The sequence below is a fragment of the Leguminivora glycinivorella genome, chromosome 8, assembly GCF_023078275.1.
Source record: "Leguminivora glycinivorella isolate SPB_JAAS2020 chromosome 8, LegGlyc_1.1, whole genome shotgun sequence".
Lineage (NCBI taxonomy): Eukaryota > Metazoa > Arthropoda > Insecta > Lepidoptera > Tortricidae > Leguminivora > Leguminivora glycinivorella.
Window position 1 is genome coordinate 20,702,971 of NC_062978.1, and position 25,685 is coordinate 20,728,655.

At 40.5% G+C, this 25,685-nt stretch overlaps 1 protein-coding gene across 1 annotated transcript in view; it reads right to left on the reverse strand.

Annotated features, from left to right (window-relative positions):
- Nucleotides 1-12,152, reverse strand: part of LOC125229107 (cholecystokinin receptor-like) — a 174,215-nt gene extending 162,063 nt beyond the window's left edge. The window contains 2 exon segments of the mRNA XM_048133886.1: nucleotides 26-296; nucleotides 11,683-12,152. Coding sequence (XP_047989843.1) covers nucleotides 26-296; nucleotides 11,683-12,152 — 741 coding nt within the window.
- Nucleotides 12,153-25,685: the final 13,533 nt, after the last annotated feature.

Sequence of the window (25,685 nt, forward strand, 5' to 3'; positions counted from 1 at the left end):
TGATTCTTTCCACTTAAACACTTACCAAATTGAGCAAATAAACGTTAGTGACGGTCCTCATCCTCTTATTATTAGTCAACGTTGCGATCACCATGCAGTTCCCAGATATCGACAGCGTGAATATGAGAATGTATGGTGGCAGTATGAAACGCCATTCGTACGCGTTGCTCGCAACGTTCCGCGTAACGTTCCCTGTAACGTTGCGGACGATGTCTAAGACCGTTGTCGTGGTAGGCCGCATGTAGAGGTGGCTGATGTTATGGTACATCATGCTTGTTGTATCCATATTTGTTAATCTGTGGACAAAAATAGAAAAATATTGTATCTTTTTTTATTTTATAATAAGAAAAGAAACTTACAGTATAGTTTTAAACTTATTTGTCAAACTGCACAGCAGTTTGTTACCAGAAAACTTATTAAAAAAAATTAAAACTTATATGACTGCTTTCTCTCTTTAAAAATGTACGAGTGTGTGTTTTATTAATTTACTAGCTTTCGCCCGCAGTTTCGCTCATGTTAATTCTAAAATTGCGGAAGGCGCCATACAAAGTTCCATCCCCCATTTTAGGAAAGAGACAAAAAGTAGCCTCGCGTTAAATTCGAAAATTGAGGAATGCTCCATACAAACTTCCACCCCTGCCCCCATTTTAGGAAAGTGGGGGGTTAGAAAGAGACAAAAAGTAGCCAAATAGGCTAGCGGAGAGTGACATCACACTCCATCCCTTCAACTATCTCCACATAAAAAACCGGCCAAGAGCGTGTCGGGCCACGCTCAGTGTAGGGTTCCGTAGTTTTCCGTATTTTTCTCAAAAACTACTGAACCTATCAAGTTCAAAATAATTTTCCTAGAAAGTCTTTATAAAGTTCTACTTTTGTGATTTTTTTCATATTTTTTAAACATATGGTTCAAAAGTTAGAGGGGGGGGGACGCACTTTTTTTTCCTTTAGGAGCGATTATTTCCGAAAACATTAATATTACCAAAAAACGATCTTAGTAAACCCTTATTCATTTTTAAATACCTATCCAACAATATATCACACGTTGGGGTTGGAATGAAAAAAAAAATCAGCCCCCACTTTACATGTAGGGGGGGTACCCTAATAAAACATTATTTTCCATTTTTTATTTTTGCACTTTGTTGGCGTGATTGATATACATATTGGTACCAAATTTCAGCTTTCTAGTGCTTACGGTTACTGAGATTATCCGCGGACGGACGGACGGACGGACGGACAGACAGACATGGCGAAACTATAAGGGTTCCTAGTTGACTACGGAACCCTAAAAACACGTCAATTCGTTGCCCCGTTTTGCCGTGAAAACGGACATGCAAACAGACACACACACTTTCCCATTATAATGTTAGTATGGATTTATAATCAATGGAATCAGGCGTTACGTTGCGGAAATCCATTTTAGTCCATTATCTCCCAAACGCAGTTTGGAACATTTGGTAATGACATAGAGGAATAAGTAAGGGAAGAGTTGTAACTCCATACATCAGTAAATGCGAGTTATTTGTAGTGACATCTATCGTCATTCACTCGTCAATCACGCGCCAACTAGCGTAAATTATCAGTACTGCTACTTGTCAATAGACGTCACGACGAACAAAAAGTCTATTGCTCAACAATTTTTAGCTAATATTACAATAGTATTAATCAGTACTTTGCTTTCAATTACTTCAGCTTAAAATATAAGGTGTAAACTGTTTTAATATTACATTTTTGGCAGACGCAATAGTGTCGGCACCTAGTGTCGAGTATAGCAGTACTGATAATTTACGCTAGTTGGCGCGTGATTGACGAGTGAATGACGATAGATGTCACTACAAATAACTCGCATTTACTGATGTATGGAGTTACAACTCTTCCCTTACTTATTCCTCTATGGTAATGATTAGGAACAACAATAGAGGGTTGATTCTTAACGAGCAGTTGAATATTGTCATCGCTGTTATTACGATTTTTGCTACTATTCTGAAAATTTTAGTCAGTTGCCGGATTTGGCGCTTTATCTGTTCGCGGATTAGCACAGTAAACTTCTAGTTTTTGATGTTTTATTTATTTATATGGCCTATAATGGTTAGTGGACATTATTAAAGTGTTAGTAAAACGTAAAAAATAAAGTAGACAACACAAATATACGAGTACACAGGAAATTCGTAACTCGTGTCGATTTAAGACACTCTTCCGTCGTGTTTTAATTTATAGCCACTACTTTCGAACTTCCTTTTTTTCGCACTTGTAATAATGTAGGTACTATTTTAACGGCGGCGCGGCGTTGATGTCAATATGGAGAATAGTCTCACGATCCTCATTGATAAATGTCAAAAAGAAAGAAGTAAAACCTTTCAAAAGTGAGTTAAAAAAAAAAAAAGTCAAACCTCATTTCAAGTGCCAGTTTATGAATAACATTTAATACATTCAAAAATAGTTAAAAAATGTCATATAATTTCTTTTGTTTGTTTTTACATCAAAAATGCGTGGTTAGAATCTTTCGGGTTATTAAGGCCCATGGTGTATAGTCAACCAATTGGAACCCTAGGCCACTCTACAACCATGTCAAAATGACAAGCAGTAAGAGATTTCTTACAAATTGATTTATAACGTCACTATGACATATTTCTACAGTGGCCTAGGGTTGGTTGATTGTACACTAATATCCTTTTGATTACTGTTATGAAACGAAAAATTCTGATGTAAAAACGCATTCACTATAATATTACAAAACCAAAGTTTGTCAGTAGTTCAGGGTCGAATCGTATTGTCCTTTTCTAATGCATGGCACTATTAGGTACGATTAGTCAAAGCAAAGAAGATCAAGTATTATAGAGAGTTACTGTCAAAGTAAAATATTATTATGTAATCACAGTGCATAGACTGCCATCTCTCGACACAAGCTTAAAACTTTATAACCTCAGTTTTGACAATTTGACCAATATTCTTAGTTTGATAGAATATAATATTGTGTTACAATTTCAAATATTAATAATAGCGCCATCTAGCCGAGCGTCCCCCAAAGGTGTAATGCCTCCAATACAATGCTCCGACCACGTTGGAGGTTTCCGAAAAAAAAAACAAAAAAAAAAAAAAAGTGTAATGCCATCTAGGCCACCGTACCTTTTTCTATATGGTTCTGAGGTACGTTTTTTTTTCTTAGACTGTAGCTGTCTATACGGACTTACATATGTCTTTGGTCAAAGCTACTCCCTCGGTCGTGTTTTAATTTGTCGTCACACTTTTCTTACTACCTCCTTTCCTTACTTATGTCAAGGATGATTTATATAGGATTGACAGTTTTCATACTAAGAATCGTACCTCAATTTTTTTAGCGCCACCTATAAAACTACACTTACTATCGTAATTACACTGTTGAATTTTTTTTTCAAAATGTGTATTAATGAGATTTCATGATAATAAAATAAAGAAATATGTAATTTTTTCTTATAAAAATAATCACGCAAAAATATTTGGGAAAAATATGATTTCCGCCACTTCCAGGCTGCGAAACAGCGCCATCTAGTATGCCTAAAAGGCCCATATATTTCAGGGGTACACTTTTTTGTATGGGCTTTGTCAGTCTCGATATTATATACAGTGTGGAAAAATCGAATGCCACATGGATGGCAACTACCTTAAATATTGTAAATAGCACATTTTGTGTAAGGAAGACTTTCCTTTGTTTTTAAAAACAATAAATTCTGCATTTAAGGATTTATGAAAAATCGCTTGCCTCAGTCGGGACTCGAACCGGTCAAATGTGACAAAAAATAACGTGCCGTATTTTATGATGCAGATTGAAAGGGTTACTGATAAGGTTAATTTTTCTCTAAATAACAAATACAATCAGAATAACGGAAGGCTATGAAAATTTCTTCTTAATTGCGGTACATTTCACGTGACAGTGACGGGTGAGATCAAAATTTAAAAGGTAATTGTTAGTTTTCATGGCCTTCCGTTATTCTCTGATTGTATTTGTTATTTAGAGAAAAATAAACCTTACCAGTAACCCTTTCCATCTGCATCATAAAATACGGCACGTTATTTTTTGTCACATTTGACCGGTTCGAGTCCCGACTGAGGCAAGCGATTTTTCATAAATCCTTAAATGCAAAATTTATTGTTTTTAAAAACAAAGGAAAGTCTCCTTTACGCAAAATGTGCTATTTACAATATTTAAGGTAGTTGCCATCCATGTGGCATTCGATTTTTCCACCCTGTATAGTCCTTGCTTGTATCGTAATGTACCTACAATTTTAAAATACGTAGTTTAGGCATTTTGATAGTCTCTAATAATGTTGATAGACGGGCATTTTCGCGAGAAGAATCACAAAATATATTTTTTCTAAGGTATGGAAATTTTATGTTTTTCCTACTCAGAATCACGAGCCCTTTCGACCAGACAAAGACAAGAGACACAAAAATGGTCTCAAAATGTTCTATTATTTTGCATACTTTCCACTTTGTATGAGTTAGTGACCGCTGCACAAAATGTTTGAAAAATGGTAACAACGTGGTAAAATTAAATTTGGGACGCTTTTTTCCGCCTAGTAGGATGAAAAGGGCTCGTGATTCTGAGTAGGAAAAACATTAAATTTACCTATTTTAGAAAAAAAAGTTTTTGAATCTTTTTTCTCGAAAATGCCCCGAGTCCCGACTAGTTTTTTGGCTAGAGCCGAGGGCCTCGTTTCTGTCTTTTGTGTCTTATTATTTGGCTGCTGTCTTTGTGTTGTATTTTTTTTTTGTTTTAGCCGCTTGTGCGTGGGCTTGTGAGATTGGGGTTATGCCCTTTTTTCCTTAAACATGATTCAGCCAATAATTTAAAGCAGCTTTTCTTATTCTAGCATTTGGTCATAATTAAGGTTGTACAACAATTTGAAGTAAATTTCTCTTTCCAGTGAAATTCAAGAACTAAGTCTACGAATCCCTTGAGAGAAGCCCCAAGATTTTAAATTAAATTACCCAGAAAACGGGTAATTTGTTTCGACAAAAGGTGGTTAATTGGAAAGGAAGGTTAAGTTTTGTACAATAGACAGTAGTTACATTAGCCGCCTTTACACAGTCGCTCTATCGCGCGTTCCCAGAGCGTACAGGATAGCGCGCGGTTAAGCCTGTTCGCGCAATTGCGTGTTGTTAGTTTTTAATCCCCGACGCAAAAACGACGGGGTGTTATAAGTTTTTAACCCCCGACGCAAAAAACGACGGGGTGTTATAAGTTTTTAACCCCCGACGCAAAAAACGACGGGGTGTTATAAGTTTTTAACCCCCGACGCAAAAAACGACGGGGTGTTATAAGTTTGACGTGTCTGTCTGTCTGTTTGTCTGCCTGTATGTGTGTGTGTCTGTCTGTGGCATCGTAGCTCCCGAACGGATGAACCGATTAAGATTTAGTTTTTTGTCTGAAAGCTGAGTTAATCGGGAGTGTTCTTAGCCATGTTTCATGAAAATCGGTCTACTATGTCGCGGTCGGGGGTTTTCTTTTTATTTTAATTTTGTGGTTAGGTTATTAAGGTTCACGTTCTTTCGCGCGTGATTGCGCGTCGAAGTTTTTGAGAACGGAGGCAGCGTGCGTGTAAAGGCTAATCGTGCGCGATAGACCGCGGTATTATAGTTTATTATTATTAATAGTATCGATTTATACATAAAATACATACATACAATCACGCCTGTATCCCATAAAGGGGTAGGCAGAGCTCATGAAACTACTAAAGCGTTCTTTCCCTTCTCCTCCCTCCAGCTTTACATGTACATTCTTTCACACGCGATTGCTGTATCACGCGCGATTCTGTGTAAAGGCGGCTTGATTGATAACCGAGCAAGCGAAAGATTCCAAGCGAGCAAGATTCGCGATTGGTTTGAAAAGTGGAATCTCAAGATTTACTCACAACGTCAAGCGTTGTGACGGTTTCAAGGCACGTAGGTTAAACATACTTTGCCACCGACTGAAACACAACATATTTCACCACACCAACACGAATAAAAGCTTACTAGAAAAATTATTAAATATGTATGATTCTAAATCACGATTTATAAATAGCTAAAATCATCCGTCTTTAGACATCAAGTTAAAAGTATAAAATTACTTTGAACTCTTGTGGATAAAATGCAATTTTGCTATCCGATTTCGAATAGCAGTTGGTGGGGTGAAAATAAATTATTTTGCGTAATGTATAGGCTAGAAATGATATTATGGCAAACGTATTGTTAATGTTGTAAGCGGTAAGTACGTGCGACTTTCGTTCCGGAGGTCGCGGGTTCGAACCCCGGCTGACCCGGCTCGCACCAATGAGTTTTTTGAAATTTATGTGCGAAATGTGATTTGATATTTGCCAGTTGCTTTTCGGTGAAGGAAAACATCGTGAGGAAACCGGATTCCAATAAGGTCTAGTTTACCCTTCGGGTTGAGAGGTCAGACGGCAGTCGCTTTTGTAAAAACTAGTGCCTACGCCAAATCTTGGTATTTGTTGTCAAAGCGGACCCCAGGCTCCCGTGAGTATTAAAAATAAAAACACACGGTATCCACACTGTAACCTAATCCCGTACAGATGTAGCGCGAAAAGGGTTCGGAACCGTTCGTATTTGTCATGCTAGTTCAGACAATAATGCTATTTCAATCAGTCTCAGTACATCTTGTACTGAGACTGACCCGTTTAGCTGGTTTTTTAGTTTTGTTTTGTGTTAGTTGTTTGGAGGGTTCATTTTCTGATTTTGTCTTTTCCAAAGGCAAGAGAGAAAGTTTAACTACGGGTCTTTTCAGTATTCCTTTTTCTGTCTTAAGTGTTACTACTCGTACATAACCATCTTGACCTGCGTGTACGTCTATTACCCTTCCGAGCGCCCATTTTCCTGCTGGTAAATTATCTTCGTGTATGACCACTATGTCTCCTATTTCTATATTTTTCTGAGGATTGCACCATTTCTGCCTTGCTGTAAGTAGGCTTAAGTACTCAGATTTCCACCTTTTCCAAATGTCATTGAATATTTTTTGTGTCAAACTCCATTTTGTGCGTGCGTCCTCATATGTTTCCATTATTGTTACACCTGCTCTTCCTTGTAAGAAGTGGGCTGGGGTTAGTGTGTTTAAATCATCAATGTTTTCGGTGAGGGGACACAGTGGGCGGGAATTCAGGCAAGCTTCTAATTGGGCTAAAACTGTTGAGTACTGTTCGAAGGTAAGCTTTTGCTCACCCACTACACGTTTTAAATGGTGTTTCAAACTCCTCACTGCTCGTTCCCAGAGGCCACCAGCACTTGGCCAGGATGGGGCATTGAAATGCCACTCAATTTCCATCTCGGCAATGTCTGCTAAGAAGTTATCGTCGAACGTGTTTTGTATTTCCTTCCACTGTTGCTTTAATATGTTATTCGCGCCTATAAAATTGGTTCCTTGGTCTGAGTATAGGTGCTTTGGGGCTCCTTTCCTGGCGGCCATCCTTCTTAGAGCTGCCAGGAATGCTGAGCTTGTTAGTTCCGTAACGAGCTCTAAATGTACTGCTTTTGTGACCATGCAGATAAAAACTGCAATGTGTTAACACGCGAGGAAGTCGAACACTGAAAAATTTCAGTGTTCGACTTCCTCGCGTGTTACTAGCTTTTATGTCAACAAACCCTGTGTAATCCACTCCAGTGTGAAAAAATGGTTTTGCTTCGTTGACACGGGCGGCGGGTAGATCACCCATGAGTTGATACTGTTTTTGCCCATCGATCTTTTGGCATTTGACGCATTTTCTAACTTGTTGTTTTACTCTATTGTTTCCGCCCACCACCCAGTACTCTTCTCTCAACTTGCTTGATGTAATCTTGGCGCCTCCGTGAAGTGTTATGATATGGGCATGTTCTATTAGTAATGTAGCAAGACGTGATTCCTTTGGAATGATTTTTGGGTGTCTCATTTCGTAAGGTAAATGCGCTTCTTCGAGGCGTCCTCCTACTCTAAGTATATGTTCGTTGTCCAGGAATGGATATAATGAGAAAAGTTTACTCCTTGTTTCTACTTTGTTATTCCTGCGTAAATGTTCAATATCTTCTTCTAATTCTTTGTTATGCACGCTTTTAATTATAGCTCGTTTAGCTTTTCGCAACTCCTGTAATGTTAGATAGCTGGGTAAGCGGTTTCGCTTCAAAGTGAATGCTCTCAATATGTAGGCTACAATTCTTGTTACTTTTGTAATTGAACTATATTTGTTTAATAAATCATGAATAATATCTTGCTTGTTATTGTTTTGGCCCACATTTGATACATAGGATTTTTTCTCCTCTTCTGTTGTATGATATGTTGGTTTTTGACAACTTTCGTGTTCTGGCTGGAAATCAGCTAACCATGTTGGTCCTGACCACCATAAAGAGTTGTCTTTTAACTGAGATGCTGTTTGTCCTCTGCTGGCAGCATCCGCGGGGTTTTCTGACGATTTCACATAACGCCATTGTTCTTCTGTCATCACCTGTTTTATTTGTTCTACTCGATTGGCGACGAGTGGTTTCCAGCGGCTTGGCTGTCCTTGTAACCATCCGAGGACGATCTTTGAATCGCACCAACCAAACGTTTCCACTGTATGCTGTTGTAGAGATATTTTTATTTTTGCCATTAGTTTTGATAGAAGATGCGCTCCACATAATTCAAGTTTCGGCAGTGTTAATTGTTTCTTCTGTGGGATGACCTTTGTTTTTGCTGCGACCAGAATTGGTTTTGTTTGATGTTCAGTTCGTGCATATACTACACACCCATATGCTTCTAGCGATGCGTCACAGTACCCATGTAGTTGGATTACGTCATTCTGTTTACATAGCAACCATCTGGGTATTTTGCAATCGTTAATTAAGTGAATTTCTTCCTGTATTTTGGACCATTCTAAGTGTATGTCATCTGGGATGGGCTGATCCCATTGAACTGTTTGTTTCCATACTTTTTGGAATAAAATTTTGAGTTTTATGCTGAGCGGGGCAAGCCAGCCAAGTGGGTCAAAGAGTTTGGAGATGTCCGATAGAAGGGTTCTTTTTGTTGGTTTGTTTTTCTGCTTTTCAATTTTAAATTGAAAAGTAAATACGTCTTCAGTTGGATTCCAACTTAAACCTAGTGTTTTAGATATGTCATCTTGTTTAAAGTTAATTGTTAGGTTTTGATTGTCTTGCTTGTTCTGTATATGTTCTAACACTTCTTCTCTGTTTGAGGACCATTTTCGTAAGTTAAATCCCGCTGTTCTTAACAAGTCGATAATGTCGTTTATCAGTTTTATTGCTTGCTCTATGGAATGTGAACCGTGTATAAGATCATCCATGTAGAACGATTCTTCTAAAACTTTGGACGCTTCTGGGTAATTTTCCTGTTCGTCACGTGCTAGCCTTTTTAGTGTCATCATGGCTAAAAAGCTTGCACTTTTTGTTCCGTATGTAACTGTCGTAAGCTGAAATGATTGTAGTATCCCGTGCTCGTCTCTCCAGATGATTTTCTGAACGTGTTGGTCCTCTTCATGCACTAAGATTTGACGGAACATTTTTTCTAGGTCAGCGCAGAACACAAACTCGTACTGTCTCCATTTTAATAGCAATGTTTGTATGTCTTTTTGTAAATTTGGGCCCCTGTACATTAATTCGTTCAATGAGTATCCTGTCGATGTTTTGCTAGACCCATTGTACACCACTCTATACTTTGAAGTTAAGGATTCTGCGCGTTCCACAATGTGATGAGGCAAATAGCATTCCACTTTGTTGTTGTTTAAGGAAGGTTTCATATGTCCTAAGTCACTATACTCTTTCATGAAAGCTTTGTACGCTTCAGCTAATTTGTTCTGTTTTTGGAGCTTGTTTTCCATGTGTTTAAATTGGGCTTTTGCCTTGGACTCTCCTAATTTTTCCTGAAAGTTAGGTTTCATAGGAGTGCGTACTTCGTATCTTCCGTCCACTGTTCTCTTCGTGTGTTCTTCAAAGTGCTTTACGCATTCCAAGTCTTCCTGTGATAAGTTTCCCTCTTCTGTTATGTCTTCCACTTCCCAAAACTGTTGTATCTCTTCTAAGTTGTTTATTATTATATTACAACGGTAGGTTTCCAGTTCTTCTTCGTCATTTCCGCTTAAAAGCCACCCAAGTTGACTCTCCTGCGCCAGAGGTTGGTACTCATCCTCACCCTTTATTTTACCATCTAGAATAATCTGCGCATTAATCACTGATCCTAGAAGCAGATCTACTGGGCGACTAACGTTGAAGTCTGGATCGGCCAAGTTAAGATTCTGTATCATGGACCATGAAGGTCTCGAAAATGTTTCGCTTGGCAGACATTTCACAACTTTGTTCGTGATAAAAACTTTTGCGTTAAATGTAAAGTCATTGTAAATCGACATACATTGTATTTTAAGTTTGCCCTTATAGTCGTTCTCTTTCTCTCCCAATCCATAATATCCATATATAACTCCAGAACACTTATCTCGTTTTAAATTAAGTATCTGAGCGGCCCGTTCTGTTATAAGTGAAATTTGGCTTCCGGGGTCTACCAGGGCCCGAAATGTGTGATAGGTGCCATCTGCCGCTTGCACTTTCAATATGGCGGTAGCTAATAAAGTTTCACAGAATGTAGTCTGTGAAATGTTTGTTGAATAACCCATCTGCTTATTCGAAGTAATTGCATTTGTTTCATAAGTTGAGGTCGATGGCTGAACTGCTGATGTTGTATTTCTAGCACATGCCTCGTGCAATAATGTGTTATGTTGACCTGAACATTTCTGACATGTTTTATTTGAGTTGCAAGCATTTCCATTATGACTAAATAAGCAATTTATGCATAATGCCAGTTTATTGACCGTTTGGAATCTTTTTTCCATTGGCATCTGCAAAAAATGTCGACAGCTGTAGATGCCATGTTGTAGTTTGCATAATGGACATTTGATACCTGAAACGTGCATAGCTTTCGCAATAGTTACATTTCCACTGTTATTTTTGTTAACTCCACTGTTACTGTTGTAATAAGGTCGATTATTGTATGATTGAATAGGTTTCTTAATGTTGTTAAATGTCGACTGTTGAGTGTTTCCTTTGTTGTTTAGAGACTCCTGTTTTCGGCGAGATGCTTCTAGACTCGTGAATCTTCCTTCTAAGAAATCAAAGAACTCCTGTAGTACTGGTAACTCCCTCGAGTTTTTTAATGATTCTATGTAGTCTTTGTGTGTCTCAGCGTCTAGCTTTTGAGTTAAAATGTAAACTACTAATGGGTCCCACGTAGCAATATCTACTCCTAGATTTTTAACGGCATGCAAGCATTCCATTGCTGTGTCATGCAGTTTCTTTATTTGGGCTAAAGACGGTTGTTGCATGTTGGGTAGCCCAAATAATATGTTCATGTGGGAATTGAATATCAATTTAGTATTATTGTATCGATTACTGAGAATCTCCCAACAAACTACATAATTTTCCGAACTTATCTGAAGATGTTGAATTAGACGCTCTGCTTCTCCCTTAACTTTTGACTTCAAAAATTGCATTTTTTGAGCGTTTGATAAGGCCGAATTGTTATGAATTGCTTCACTGAATAAATCTTTGAAAGAGACCCAAGAATTGTAATTTCCGTAGAAGGTAGGGATGTCCAAAACTGGTGTTGATTTTACCTTATGTTTTACAGACCACAACTTTTTGTTAATATTTTTCTTCATCATGTTATAAGTATTTTCATGCATGTTAAACACACTTTCATACGCCGAATCACATAGGGAACCCTCGCTTTCCATTTCCCAGTGTAAATTGTCGATAGCCGACCAACGAGCCTCCAATGTTTTGAGAGTATCCTCTAGCTCCCATTTCTCTGTTAATAGGTCAATCTGAATGTTATTCACGGTCCGCGCGAAGGCTTTTATGTTAGCCTGTTGTTTACGCATCATCTCGTCCATCTTACTTTCGGTTCCCCTCTGCTGTTTCCCAAATATGTTTCCTCCTACCTCGGCGACGGTTCCTGGCGCATCGCCTTTAGCAGCCGTCTCTGCTTGTTCTCTGTTAACGGTTGTTAATGTGCTTGCACTTGAAGCGTTCAGGTCGGTCTTAGATTCAATGTTTTTCTCGGATAATTCTTGATACCCTGCTGTTAGCTTGGCGTGGAAAGTGGTATATGATTCCTTAGTACTCTCATAAATCCTGTTAGTAAAATACGAACTAGATTGACTCTCCACCATACCCAACTGTTCATGGTTAAACTGGAACTCACTCCATAATAAGTTTAATGTGTCTAAACGTGTTTTAAAATATTCAAGCTTCGTTTTCCTGTCCGAACTGTCTTTTCTAAAGTTAGCGTAAGATGCCTCAATTAGACGTTGAATCTCCGCTTGACGCTGAACGTAGGCCATGTCGATTGATGAATATAAGTAAAATAAGGAAAGATCTTACTTGAATATCTCCTAGCGCTGCTCTGTTACTGCCAATACCACTACTGTTGCTGTTGAAACTCTGCTACTCCACTCCTTCAAACGCTGCAACCCTCACTCGTTGATTTTAAGTTCGTTCACCTCACACGATTATCAACCAAAGTATTAAACGCGCGAGATCCGATTCGAAGGACCATGTAGAAGAGCGGGTTTCGCGTTGGTTGATGAAAAGTCCGGAGAAGAGTAGAGATTATTCTGTTTATTTAAAATATTAAAATGTTATATGAATGTTATGTTATGTTATCGAATGCACCCGGCCACGACGGTTCTCAAAAGTGCACTAATTTTAGGTAAATGAAAATTGGCTAACATAGAGTAAATTGCTGACTGGGCACTTGCCGCACGAGGCCCGGAACGTGTTGAAGGTGCATTGCACCGAACATAATATTGATATAAATTCAATAAAGCCCGCGTAGCTCACATCCCGTTCGCTAAAAGCAAGTTATACCAATAATATCAGGTTCCGATAACTACTTTAGACGGCTATCCGTGTTTTGACGTGATAACGTCTAATAACCAGTGATCGGTTTTTTGGATTCGACATGGGGTGAACGACCTCAATCATTATGTTAGTATGGATATGCCCCGGGAATCCGGGCTTAATGTTGTTAGAAAAGGCAAAAAAATATGTACAATGTCCACAATGCCAAATGGTTTTATTGCTCAACCAAAAATATAAAGCAACAACATTAACATTATAAACTTAAACTAAAAATAGTACATAACGTAATAGCGTAATTTCATAACCACTATAAATCTCTCCAACAATTTAAAAATGTGAACTCTTTAGCTTTGATATTCTTACAATAAAATTTAGAAAAACAATTTAAATTTAATGTTCGGTTTGTATAAAATTAAAATATATAATCATTATTTTTTCAATATTATCAATTTTTAATCTATTTCTTTTTACATCCAGAATCCATTTGTACGCGGAAAAAGACCTTTCTACCTCAACTGACGTAAGGTAATACTTTGTGCCCTTTGTGGAGGTTCTAATATATTTTGCTTAATAGAGTGTAGAGATTAGGAAAAGAATAGAAGTTTTTGTCTCAACTGGTTGCCATGTAAGAGTAAAAAGTTCCTTAGAGATAATTTCGTCGTATCAATATTAACTTTTCTACTTGATATCCCGCGAGGGTGAATCCAAAAAACCGATCACTGCTAATAACTCGTTACTAAGTGACCGGCCACATCAGAGCGTCGCGTGTCTCGGGGCGCGCAACGGACGTCCTTCCTATACAAAATGTACTGAGGAGACGCTTTTTGAATTACACTCAGGTGACGTGGCGCGGACGTCCGTTGCGCGCCCGAGACACGCGACGCTCTGATGTGGCCGGTACCTACGGGCTGCATGCACGAAAAAGATGACGTCATTGTCCCGTTCCGCAAGGCCCGCAAGCGAGAGCGCGGCACGAATGAGAGAGAAGCGTGATCGGCTCGAGCGATCGGCTCAGTTCGGTTCGTGCTGCATCTATCTCCCTTCCACTCGATTAGCCTAGCGCAAAAGATACACGTGAACTGTTTTCGTCAAATTTAATGTTTATAAAGTGAAGTGAACATAGTGTTGTAAGTCATGTGAAGGTGGTTTGTGTATGGACCATTTTGGTGTGTGGTGCCTAGGCAGAATAAAAAGATGGCTTCCAATATGAACGTATTCTCATTTAATAAGTTAAATAAATAATAAGTATAATAACATAAAACATGGTGGCAGCGGTGGGATAAGTGAAAATAGAAAAGGAGGATGTTGTATGTCATGAGAAGGTGGTTTGTGTATGGACCATTTTGGTGTGTGGTGCCTAGGCAGAATAAAAATATGGCTTCCAATATGAACGTGTTCTCATTTAATAAGTTAAATAAAAAGAAAATTAATTATTTCAACGACTTTTTGACAGAACATATACCGTCTGAACTCACCATAGATTTAGAATTATTAAACTAGATTGTGTAGTTAGGTCAAAAAGTGTGTCCACATGAGAGGTTATTGTTTGGGATGGTGTCCCTCTCGCACTTACTGACAATGTCAATATTATTCAGTGACGTCATCACTGTCATACCTTGGGGATACTAGTCAATTTTCAAAGTTACTACTAAATCTACTAATACCCATTTGAACGTATTTTTGACGTGACAACGTCTAATAACTCGTTACTACGGGCTGCATGCACAATAGGGTTGCCTATGAATTAAAACGATTTAATACTCAGATAAAATGCTATTATATTCAAGTCTTGGGTACTTTCTAGGTATATACATGTACAGTATTTATATATTATTGTTAAAATCCCAACATCACAAGCCTTATTGAACTTTTCCGTGGGACTTAAGCAATAGTAGATCTGTGTAATATTGTCCTATTTTATTCATGATGTTTATTTAACTAAGCATTATTATAAGCCATTCACTTTAAAAGAAGCTTAAAAAAACTCGCGACGTAAAGTAACAATAGAAAGTGGGAACGTGAGTTCCGTGAAAACGCGCCCCGCGCCACCCCTGATTAGGCCGCGAACTCGCGGCCGCCAGCATGTACTTTGTAGCGCTGCGATGGAATCGCGGAGTGAGCCGCCCCTGTCTATACTACTGTAATGTTTAACGTTATCACGTCAAACTACCGTCCGTAAACCGACTTTACAGACAACCAATTTTTTTTTTGTAACAAATAATCATTTTAGACTATAATCTCACCGGATGGGAAATGCCGAAGCAAAAACCAGTGTAGTTCAGTTTTGCCGAAGCATTCTAGGATGGAGCATGTTTGCCCAAAATATGTCTGTTCACTCTTGATTTAAAAAAAACTAAGCTATAGTGGGCTGGAAACAGTGGCGCAGGAAGTTCCACTCCTTAGCCATTTTGATAGCCACGCCAGTGCAAATATTATTTTCTGTCCCCCCGCCCGGAAATCGCTAAATTTCAGCCCCTTGTGCTAAATCCGTTGAACAGACAAATAGTGGACACACCGACACCTTGACTAGGAAATAATAAAGCCTCGTCTCGGCCGACAATCACATGTGACCTGAGCTGTTTCTTAGTTTACTGGCCTAGGTATGTAATCAACTATTTAAAAGTCAAATTATTACGCTTAACCTTTGCAGAGCGATGAAAATCGATGCTAACTTATCTTGGCCTGACTCTAGCCATGGCAATGGTTAGCGTCCAAACTTAATGAACCCGTTAAAATCTATACCCCTGTACTGCGTCCCGGATCTGATAAATTTCTGGACACTTTTCTGAAAACTTCCTTAAATATTTATTTTTCATTTACGACAATGATTAACAATCAATTCGACTATTAGTCAAGGCGCCAGACCGCATGACTTTGCCATTTTGAACAATTTCCAAAATCTGGCACGACACAATTTTTTTATTGGTCACAAAATTTCACGCGAATCGCTCGTGTCAAAACGTAGACCTTGCTATCGCTGCGGTCAATTATTCACTGTTATAAAGAATGCGACCGATCGTCGCTATACATCGAGAAGAGACGGTACTTGGGTGTAACCCGGCGTGGATTGGGGCCATTTTTTTCATAGTTGTCCACCCCACTTTTTTTTGTAACATGGTTATTTTTTACGCGATTCATACTCGGAATCACGAGGTCTTTCGATCCTGATAGGAGAAAAAAAAAATGTCACAAGATTTCCAATCATTTTTCAAATCTTCCATTCCGTTACCGCCACACAAAATATATGAAAAAAATGGTAACGGAAAGGGAAAAAAACCTTGGGACACTTTTATCTCCTATTAGGATTGAAAGAGCTCGCGATTCTGAGTGGAAACCACATAAAAATTTTCAAATCCAAGAAAATAAGTGAGGTGGACAACTTTGAACAAAATAGCCCATTGGCGCGACAGAGCCAGACTGCGTTTCAATCGGCGTCTAGCGTCAACAATTGTCATAAATTTCGGCTGGGCCGGCAGTTCCTGGCGCTGGGTATAAGAAATCCGGACGCGCGCCCTAGTTAAACCTCGTGATAATAATATTCAGTTACCACGGGATATTTTGGGATCAAAATAGAAAAAAGGGAATTAGAAAGAGCTCTATTAATTAATTTGAAGAAACCGGCGGAAGTAATAAAACTGTCTTTCATTATGTACTCAGGATTTCAATTTTGTATTTATTAGGCGTACCTATTTAGATTCTCAAAACTTTTAAGACTGTTTTAAGGCGTATTTAGGATCTAAAAACTTTTAAGACTTCTTAGGACTCCTTACAAACGAAACGGTAACTCCGTAAATAGTAACAATAATTACACACATTATCCGTAACGTCCTCGTTATCAAGTAAAGTACCTATTACCCCCTTATTCAAAAACTTTCATTAGACAAGTCGATAGAAATCGTTTGTCCCTTTCTATTATCATGATACGTCGGAAAGGGACAAACGATTATTAATATAGTAGCTGATAACTTTAGTAAACGTAATAGTTAATACGTTATACTTTGTGTATTAATCGCATGGCGTATAATAAACTACAATTAGGTCCACGAGGCCAGAAGGAAGTATGATTACCTATGTTACCGAATTAAATATTCATGGTATCCATATCGATGTCCTAGTTTAGGTACAGCCACAGAATATATAATAGTACAAGTACAGAAGGCCCACTGCTTTGATGTTCACAAAATGCCGCCTTTTTAATGCCTACAAAATTCTAACAAAGAAACGAGCCGCACGTGCGCAGCGTCGGACGATAGGGTTGCCTATGGATTAAAAGGAATTAATACTCAGATAAAATATTATACTAAGTATAGTCAAGTTAAGGGTACTCTCTAGGTATATATACAATATTTATATATTTTTCTTTAAGTCCCAACAATCGCAAGCCTTATTTAACTTTTCCGTGGGACAATCAATAGTAGATCTGCGTAAGATTGTCCTATTTTATTCATGATGGCTATTTAACTAAGCATTATTAGCCATTCCACACGCGAACATCCCATATGAACCTTAAAAAATATTTGCGACGTAAAGTAACAATGGAAAGTACAAACGTGCGTTCCGTGAGAATGCGCGCAACCCCTGATTAGGCCGCGAACTCGCGGATTATAAACGGGAAAGTGTGTGTGTCTGTTTGTTTGTCCGTCTTTCACGGCAAAACGGAGCGACAAATTGACGTGATTTTTTAAGTGGAGATAGTTGAAGGGATGGAGAGTGACATAGGTAACTTTTTGCCTCTTTCTAACGCGAGCGAAGCCGTGGGCAAAAGCTACTAATAATATAATTATTTTTATGGCTAAATGTCACGCTGTGTGCTGTGTCACAAATAAAAGTGAAAGGATTGTTATCATGCCTGAATGGTTATATTTGGATTATTCATTAGGACAACATCATAAACAAGTCTGCAAACTAACCACAAAATTAAAATTTTGAAAAAAACCCCGACCGCGACCTAGTAGACCGATTTTCATGAAACATGGCTAAGAATACTCCCGACTAACTCAACTTGCAGACAAGAAAACTAAATGTAAATCGGTTCATTCATTCTGGAGCTACGATGCCACAGACAGACAGACAGACAAACAAACAAACAGACAGACAGACACTTCAAACTTATAACACCCCGTCGTTTTTGCGTCGGGGTTAAAAATCAGAACTACTAGATTTGACGCATATTACAGATGTAAGCTACTGGATTAGCGCGCCAATATTTGAAATATCACCATAATAATATTTAACTCTAATCTTCTCTAATGATCTGGCCTAGCGCGCAGTGACCCTGCCTGCTACGCCGCGGTTCCGGGTTCGAATCCCGGTAAGGGCATTTATTTGTGTGATGAGCACAGGTATTTGTTCCTGAGTCATGGATGTTTTCTATGTATATAAGTATGTGTATATTATATATATCGTTGTCTGAGTACCCGCAACACAAGCCTTCTTGAGCTTACCGTGGGACTCAGTCAATCTGTGCAGCTGTGTAAGAATGTCCTATAATGTTTATTTATTTATAACTCTTAATTTTGCAGACTGATGGTTCTAGATCTGCTTCTTCTTCACTAAATTCTTAGTTAGTTATAATAATTGATTATTAAAAAACAGGATAAATGTAAGAGTTTTGAATGTTTCCCTGTTATTTTAATTAGTCTTATATTGACCGGGATATAGACCGTGATTATAAAACAACAAAGAGGTAAACACGGTCCCGGTCAATATAAGTCAGGATTACCTACAACATATTTATCCTAAGTTATATGCACTGTGACGTTCTTGTCATAAAAATAATATGTAAGGTAATGGCGTTCTTGTCATAATATGTAGAATACCTTTTTGTTAATAAATCAGTCTGTTGCTAGCCCACGCCTTTCATTGACGTCTCACTGGCGGTGAGGACGGGATTATCGTTGTTTTTTTTGTTATTCGCGTGTATAATAGCCGGAAATCGTTAATAATGCCTATCGGAAAGATTGAACCGTTTAATTTAGCATCTAAACAGTGGCCCGCGTATATACGTCGCGTAAACCAATATATTTTGTTAAATGAGATTTCCGATAACCTTAAAGTGCCAATGTTAATAACAGTGGTCGGGGAAGCGACTTATTCGCTCATGTGTGATTTGTGTTCGCCTAGTTTTCCAGAACAAAAAACATATGAACAACTAGTGAAACTGTTAACGGATCACCTTGAACCGCAAAGGTCAGAGATCGCCGAACGCCACTTATTTCGGCAGCGCAGGCAGCGCGCGGGCGAGTCGCTCACGGATTACCTCCAGGATCTAAAGCACCTCGTGGCGACGTGTAATTTCGGAAGTTCAACCCTCGAGGAGAATCTCCGCGATCAGTTCGTTTCCGGTCTAGCCAGCGATGTGATGCGATCCAGAATATTCGCAGAAAAAGATATTAAGTATAAAGAGGCGGTGGAACTGGCGTTGGCTCTGGAGGCCGCCGAAAAACATGCGGAAGTAAGCGGCACGACGAGAGCAGGGTTAACGGCGACAGACAGCTTGGCGGGCGAGGGCCTGCATTTCACGCGGGGCGCACGAGGAGCGCCGCGGGGCGGAGCGGGGCGGAGAGCCGGCGGCGCGGGCGGCGCGCGCGGCCCGGGCGCGAGCGGCGCGCCGGCCGCCGCGGCCGCAGGCGAGCCCGGAGCGAGGGCTTGCTGGCGCTGTGGCAAGCCGCACACGGCGGACAGGTGCCGTTTTAAAAATTATAATTGTGACGAGTGTGGACAGCGGGGCCATCTCAAAGGTATGTGTAAACAAGTGCGTGGAGGTGGTGGTCGGCACCATTTCGTCGCGGACGTTTCGGACGACGACGGGTTATTTAATATCAATGTGGCCGTTCAAGGCAGTAAACCGTATTTCGTTACGCTGACGGTCGATCGGTATAAGATGGTTTATGAGATAGACACCGGGGCGCGGATCTCGGCAATAGGCGAAACTATGTATGGACAATTGTTTAGCCATAAAAAGTTATTTACCGATAATACGATGTTTCATGGTTATTCAGGTGGAGTTTTAAACACACTGGGTTACATTGAGGTAGATGTAAAGTTAAATGATGAAAAAAAAACATTACATTTGCATGTGATTAAAAACGGCGCGCGGCCTATCATGGGCCGCGATTGGATACGGGCCTTTAACGTGAAGCAAATAAGCCTCCATGAAATCTCAGATGATCAATTTGTGACTCAACTTTGTAACGAATATCCTGAGGTATTTAGTGATAAGCTAGGTACTTGTAAGCAATCGATTCAACTGCAGTTGACGGATAAGGAACCGGTTTATGTGCGAGCTCGGCCAGTCCCACTGGCACTGCGCGCGCGCGTGGAGCAGGAGTTGATGAGACTAGAAGCTGACGGGTCTATTTATCGCGTGGACCACTCGGACTATGGCACCCCCATAGTTCCAGTGGTAAAGGCTAATGGAGAAATACGTATATGCGGGGATTATAAAATTACGATAAATCCTAAATTAAAACGTAACTACTATCCGTTGCCGCGCATAGACGAATTGTTTGCCAGCCTGAGCGGAGGTGAAAAATTCACAAAAATAGACCTTCGGCACGCGTACGAACAGTGCTTAGTGGCGGAAGACTCGCAACCGTACACTGCTATAACTACGCATATGGGGACTTATGTTTATCGGCGCACGCCTTATGGTTTATCTTGCATACCTGAAAAGTTTCAAAAACTCATGGAAGAGGTATTGCGCGGGGTACCCGGATGCGTAGTATTTTTAGATGACATTTGTGTCACAGGTTCAAATAATGTAGAACATATTAAAAATTTAAAAACAGTACTCGAAAGGCTCAGAGATATGGGCATGACAGTTAAATTAAGTAAATGTAGTTTTCTGCAAGACAGTGTCAAATACCTAGGATTTATTATTAATAAAGATGGGTTGCGCCCAGACCCAAGTAAGCTGGATGCCATTTCCAACGCGCCACGACCGGAAAACGTGTCACAATTAAAAAGTTTTTTGGGATTATTAAACTATTATGGACGATTGATTCCAAATCTTAGTAGTTTATTAGCTCCGTTGCATAACCTTCTAAAAAAAGAAAGCGACTGGAAATGGGACCCAGAGTGTGAACGTGTGTTCACTGAGGCAAAGAGAGCTCTCCTAAGCGATCGGGTGCTGGCACACTATGAGGAGGGGCGCGACCTAGTGGTGTCGGTAGACAGCAGCGCGTACGGACTTGGCGCAGTTTTGGCGCATCGGTACCCGGGCGGCGCTGAGCGTCCCGTCAGCTGTGTGTCGCGCACGCTCAGCGCGGCCGAGCGCAATTATAGTCAGCTCGACAAAGAGGCCCTCGCTATTTTATTCGGTGTCACTAAGCATCATCAATATCTGTTTGGTCGACGGTTTACGCTGCGTACCGACCATCAACCACTGACGTACATTTTTGGCGAAAAGGGGGGTATTCCGCAGACCGCCGCGAGCCGTTTACAACGATGGGCGGCACGATTGGCGGCCTACGACTTTACAATCGAATTCGTACGATCAGCCGATAACGGCCCGGCCGACGCGCTTTCCAGGCTTCCCTTGCCTCAGGAGGGCTCCCTTGCAGACGCGTTAGATTATTTAAATTTAGTGGAAGACTCTTTGCCCATTTCTTTTAAAGAGGTAGCTAAAGAGACTGAGAGAGATGCAATATTGTGCAAAATCAAAGGTTATGTACTTTTCGGTTGGCCGCTTTCGGGAGCGAGTTGTGATGAGATTAAAGCCTATTTTGCTAGGAAAGACGAATTAATGACGGACCGGGGTTGTTTAATTTATAAGTATAGAATAATAATTCCAACGAATCTAAGGAAGCGTATTTTAGAAGAAATTCATGAAGGCCATTTGGGGATGAATAAGATGAAAAATTTGTCACGAAACTATGTGTATTGGCCAAGTTTAGACCGCGATATCGAAGAGGTCTGTCGAGCATGCTCGGCATGCTGCGCGGTGCGCGACGCGCCGCCCCGCGCGCCGCTCCACCCGTGGGAGTTCCCTCTAGAGCCCTGGGGCCGCGTGCACGTGGACTTCGCCGACTGCGCGGGAGTGCGATACCTCGTGCTGGTGGACGCACATTCTAAATGGATCGAGGTAGCTTCAATGCGGGGCACCGACGCGACCGCGACTATAAAAGTATTGAGCTCAATTTTCGCGCGATTCGGCTTACCTTCACAACTCGTAACAGATAACGGCCCTCCTTTTTTATCGCAGCAATTCAAATCATATTGTACAAACAATTTCATTAGGCATGTAACCTCGGCCCCTTATAGGCCCCAAGGAAACGGATTAGCTGAGAACGCAATTAAATCAATTAAAAAATGTATTAAACGAGCGTTGCATGAAAGCGAGGACGTGAATACTGCATTAAATAAATATCTCCTGCAGTATCGCAATTGCGACCATTCGACTACGGGGGTGTCACCAGCGGTGGCGTTGCAGAAGCGCCGCCTGCGCACGCGGCTTGACGCTCTGCGACCCGACACCGCGTCCGCCGTACGCGACGCACAAGAACGCAAAGCGGCGTATTGCCCTGGCACCTACCGTCGATTCCAAATTGGGGATGTAGTACTAGCTCGCGACTATACTGCCAAGGGGGAAAAGTGGGCTGAAGGCAAAGTAGTAAAGGAAACGGGACCAGTTTCCTACAGAGTAGATATAGGGAACGGAGTAGAATGGCGCAGACACGCTGACCAGTTGCTACCGGCGAATGGTGTAAACAAAGGTCGGTATTCACTGTCCCGCATGAGTGTGGGCGCTTTACCTGAAGAACCGGAGGGGCCTAATAAGGGTGTCGAGGGGGACATGTTCGAGGACGCGTCCGATGGCGCGGAGGAGGCGCCCGGGTCCCCGGCGGCCCGGCCGGAGCGCCCGAGCGGCGCGGCGAAGGCCTCCCCGGCCGCGACCGCAGGCGAGCCGGCCTCTCCGGCCTCACCGACCGCGCCATCGAGTGCGTCCGCTCGGGCACTGCGTGCGTATAACCGAGCCAAGCGTACCTTGATGAGTTTTATAGAGTAGTACGTATACGTATGTACAGTATGTAGGCAATTAGTCATGGGGTTGATAGATTAAGAGGGGAGAAAGTGTGACGTTCTTGTCATAATATGTAAGGTGGCGGGTAGAATACCTTTTTGTTAATAAATCAGTCTGTTGCTAGCCCACGCCTTTCATTGACGTCTCATTGGAATCGGCTCAATAAGACCTTTGACAAGAGGTGGTACTCAGGGTCTGGTGATGGAGAGAGATGGTGGTCACCAAAAAATCAACTCGCATATGTGAATAACATAAAAAACACGAAGTGGTTCAGTTAATGGGTTCATTGGTACCGGTGAGGTGACAACCATCTAGCTCCATCATCAGACCCTCAGTACCACCTCTTGTCAAAGGTCTTGTTGAGAAGAAGTAAGAACCCAATGAGCCTGATTACTAAATGGTTTAGTTATATGGATCACTGGTACTAGTGACCACCATCTGGCTCCATCATCAGACCCTGAGCACCACCTCTTGTCAAAGGTCTTATTGAGCCGATTCCAATGAGCCTAAACACGATGTGGTTTAGTCATATGGTTCATTGGTACTGGTGACCACCATCTGAGTCCATCATCAGACCCTGAGTACCACCTCTTGTCAAAGGTCTTGTTGAGACGAACCCAACGAGCCTAAACACGATGTGGTTTACTTACATGGTTCACTGGTACTGGTGACCACCATCTGGCTCCATTTTCAGACCCTGAGTACCAGCTCTTGTCAAAGGTCTTATTGAGACGATCCCATTGAGCCTAAACACGAAGTGGTTTAGCCATATGGTTCATTGGTACTGGTGACCACCATCTGGCTCCATCATCAGACCCTGAGTACCACCTCCTGTCAAAGGTCTTGTTGAGACGAACCCAATGAGTCCAAACACGACGTGGTATAGTCATATGGTTCATTGGTACTGGTGACCACCATCTGGCTCCATCATCAGACCCTGAGTACCACCTCTTGTCAAAGGTCTTGTTGAGACGAACCCAACGAGCCTAAACACGATGTGGTTTACTAACATGGTTCACTGGTACTGGTGACCACCTTCTGGCTCCATCATCAGATCCCGAGTACCATCTTGATGTGTCTTATCATCTTGACCGTATTGTAATTTTCACATATTTATCAACATAACGTTGTAATACTTTAACATTCAAACATAACAAAATATTACAAAAGCAAATATTTACGGATCTAGGATCAAATTCGTTGGTCGCTGTTTACACACACACAATGCGAGGATAGCCCGTGTATAAACAAGGCGTCCGACCCACACAACGATAAATATTCTCGTCGTTCGCGACCAAAAGTCGGAGAGAGGAGCGACATACGTCTTACCTTCACGAGCTCCGACGCGGTACTGAAATCGCGAGCGTTCGTCACCGGTAAAATAGCGACAGGAAGGCTAGTTTTCAAAAAATTGCCAAAAAATCATTATACAATATTATAACGACAAATGGATAACAGCAATTTAAGCAGATTGTGCAGATTATTTAAATACTAACATAACTTCGACAACATGTAGATTTTCGGAGAAATGATCACTTGTTTCGATGTATTTTCAAGACAACATTGAGTTCGTTTTACTTTCAATTTCTCAATTTCAAAGTATTAAATGATAAATATTGTTTAATGGGACTAAAATACAAGATATTAGGAACTTAATTTTACCGCATTTATGGGAGTGAGCTTATCAAATTGTACATAATAAGATCTCAGAAATCTGTGCTTCACGCGGTTTTTTCTAAACGAGCATCCGAAAAAAAATCATTACTAATTGGAAAAGCTTTTTCTTCCATATGTTTTTTAATTAACCGACAGTTAATAAGATGTTCTAACTGAAACAAGTACTTTTACTGTCTTTTAGTATGAGTAAAGTGTACAATTTTGTCGATAAATATTGTGCATTTTACAATATATCGCCTTTTTTTGTCATAGCGCTCTTAATACTTTTATACGGTTTTTTAGACTTAATGTTAACTAATACACACATTTAATCAAATAATTTTAATTTCTGGTCTTATAAAAGTAACATTTACGAAATCTGCACGGGAAGCATGGTCGCGCGACAGACGATAAAATAGCAGGCCGTCCCTATCGCACTATTTGTAAGTGCGATAGGGACGGCCTGATATTTTATCGTCTATCGCGCGACTATGCTTCCCGTGCAGTAGTTGGTAGTTATCACTATTTACTGTTGGCAACACCACCACCTCTCCGCGTTGCACGCCGCATCGAGGATTTCCCAATAAACGTTTGTATACTGAATGTTAATCGAATTAAAATGTAGGGTAAGGTGGTTGACAGTGGGTCGCTGGTGCACAATAGGTCACGCACACTACAACGAATCTAAATACACTATTATTAATTTATCACACGCCGTGGATACCTCTGGCCAACACGTACCTACTAGCTCAGTGCCCACGGGACCGCGCGAACAGAACGTCGTGTGCAGGTGTGAATGTGATATCACTCCGCGGGTAGCATATTTACGTAAGTTGGAATTTATCGTATAATTTCGAATCATGTGCCATTGAATGTCTTGTTATCGTTTTTATTACTACCTTGATTAAAAAGCTATTGTGTGTTTTAACATTTTCCGCTATAAATATTTTTTTTGGATTTGTTTTTAATTATTTTATTTTTTTTTGCGTGTGGGTTGACACTGGGTCATATGGATCAAGTACACAATGGGTCAGATTTAGTACACATTGCTATGTTACAGACTGCTGCGAAAAAGGGTCACCTGTAGAAAAGAAGACGGAATACCAAACGAACGAGTGGAAAAAGCATAGGCATCTTGGAAGACTATTTTTATGTGGCTCTT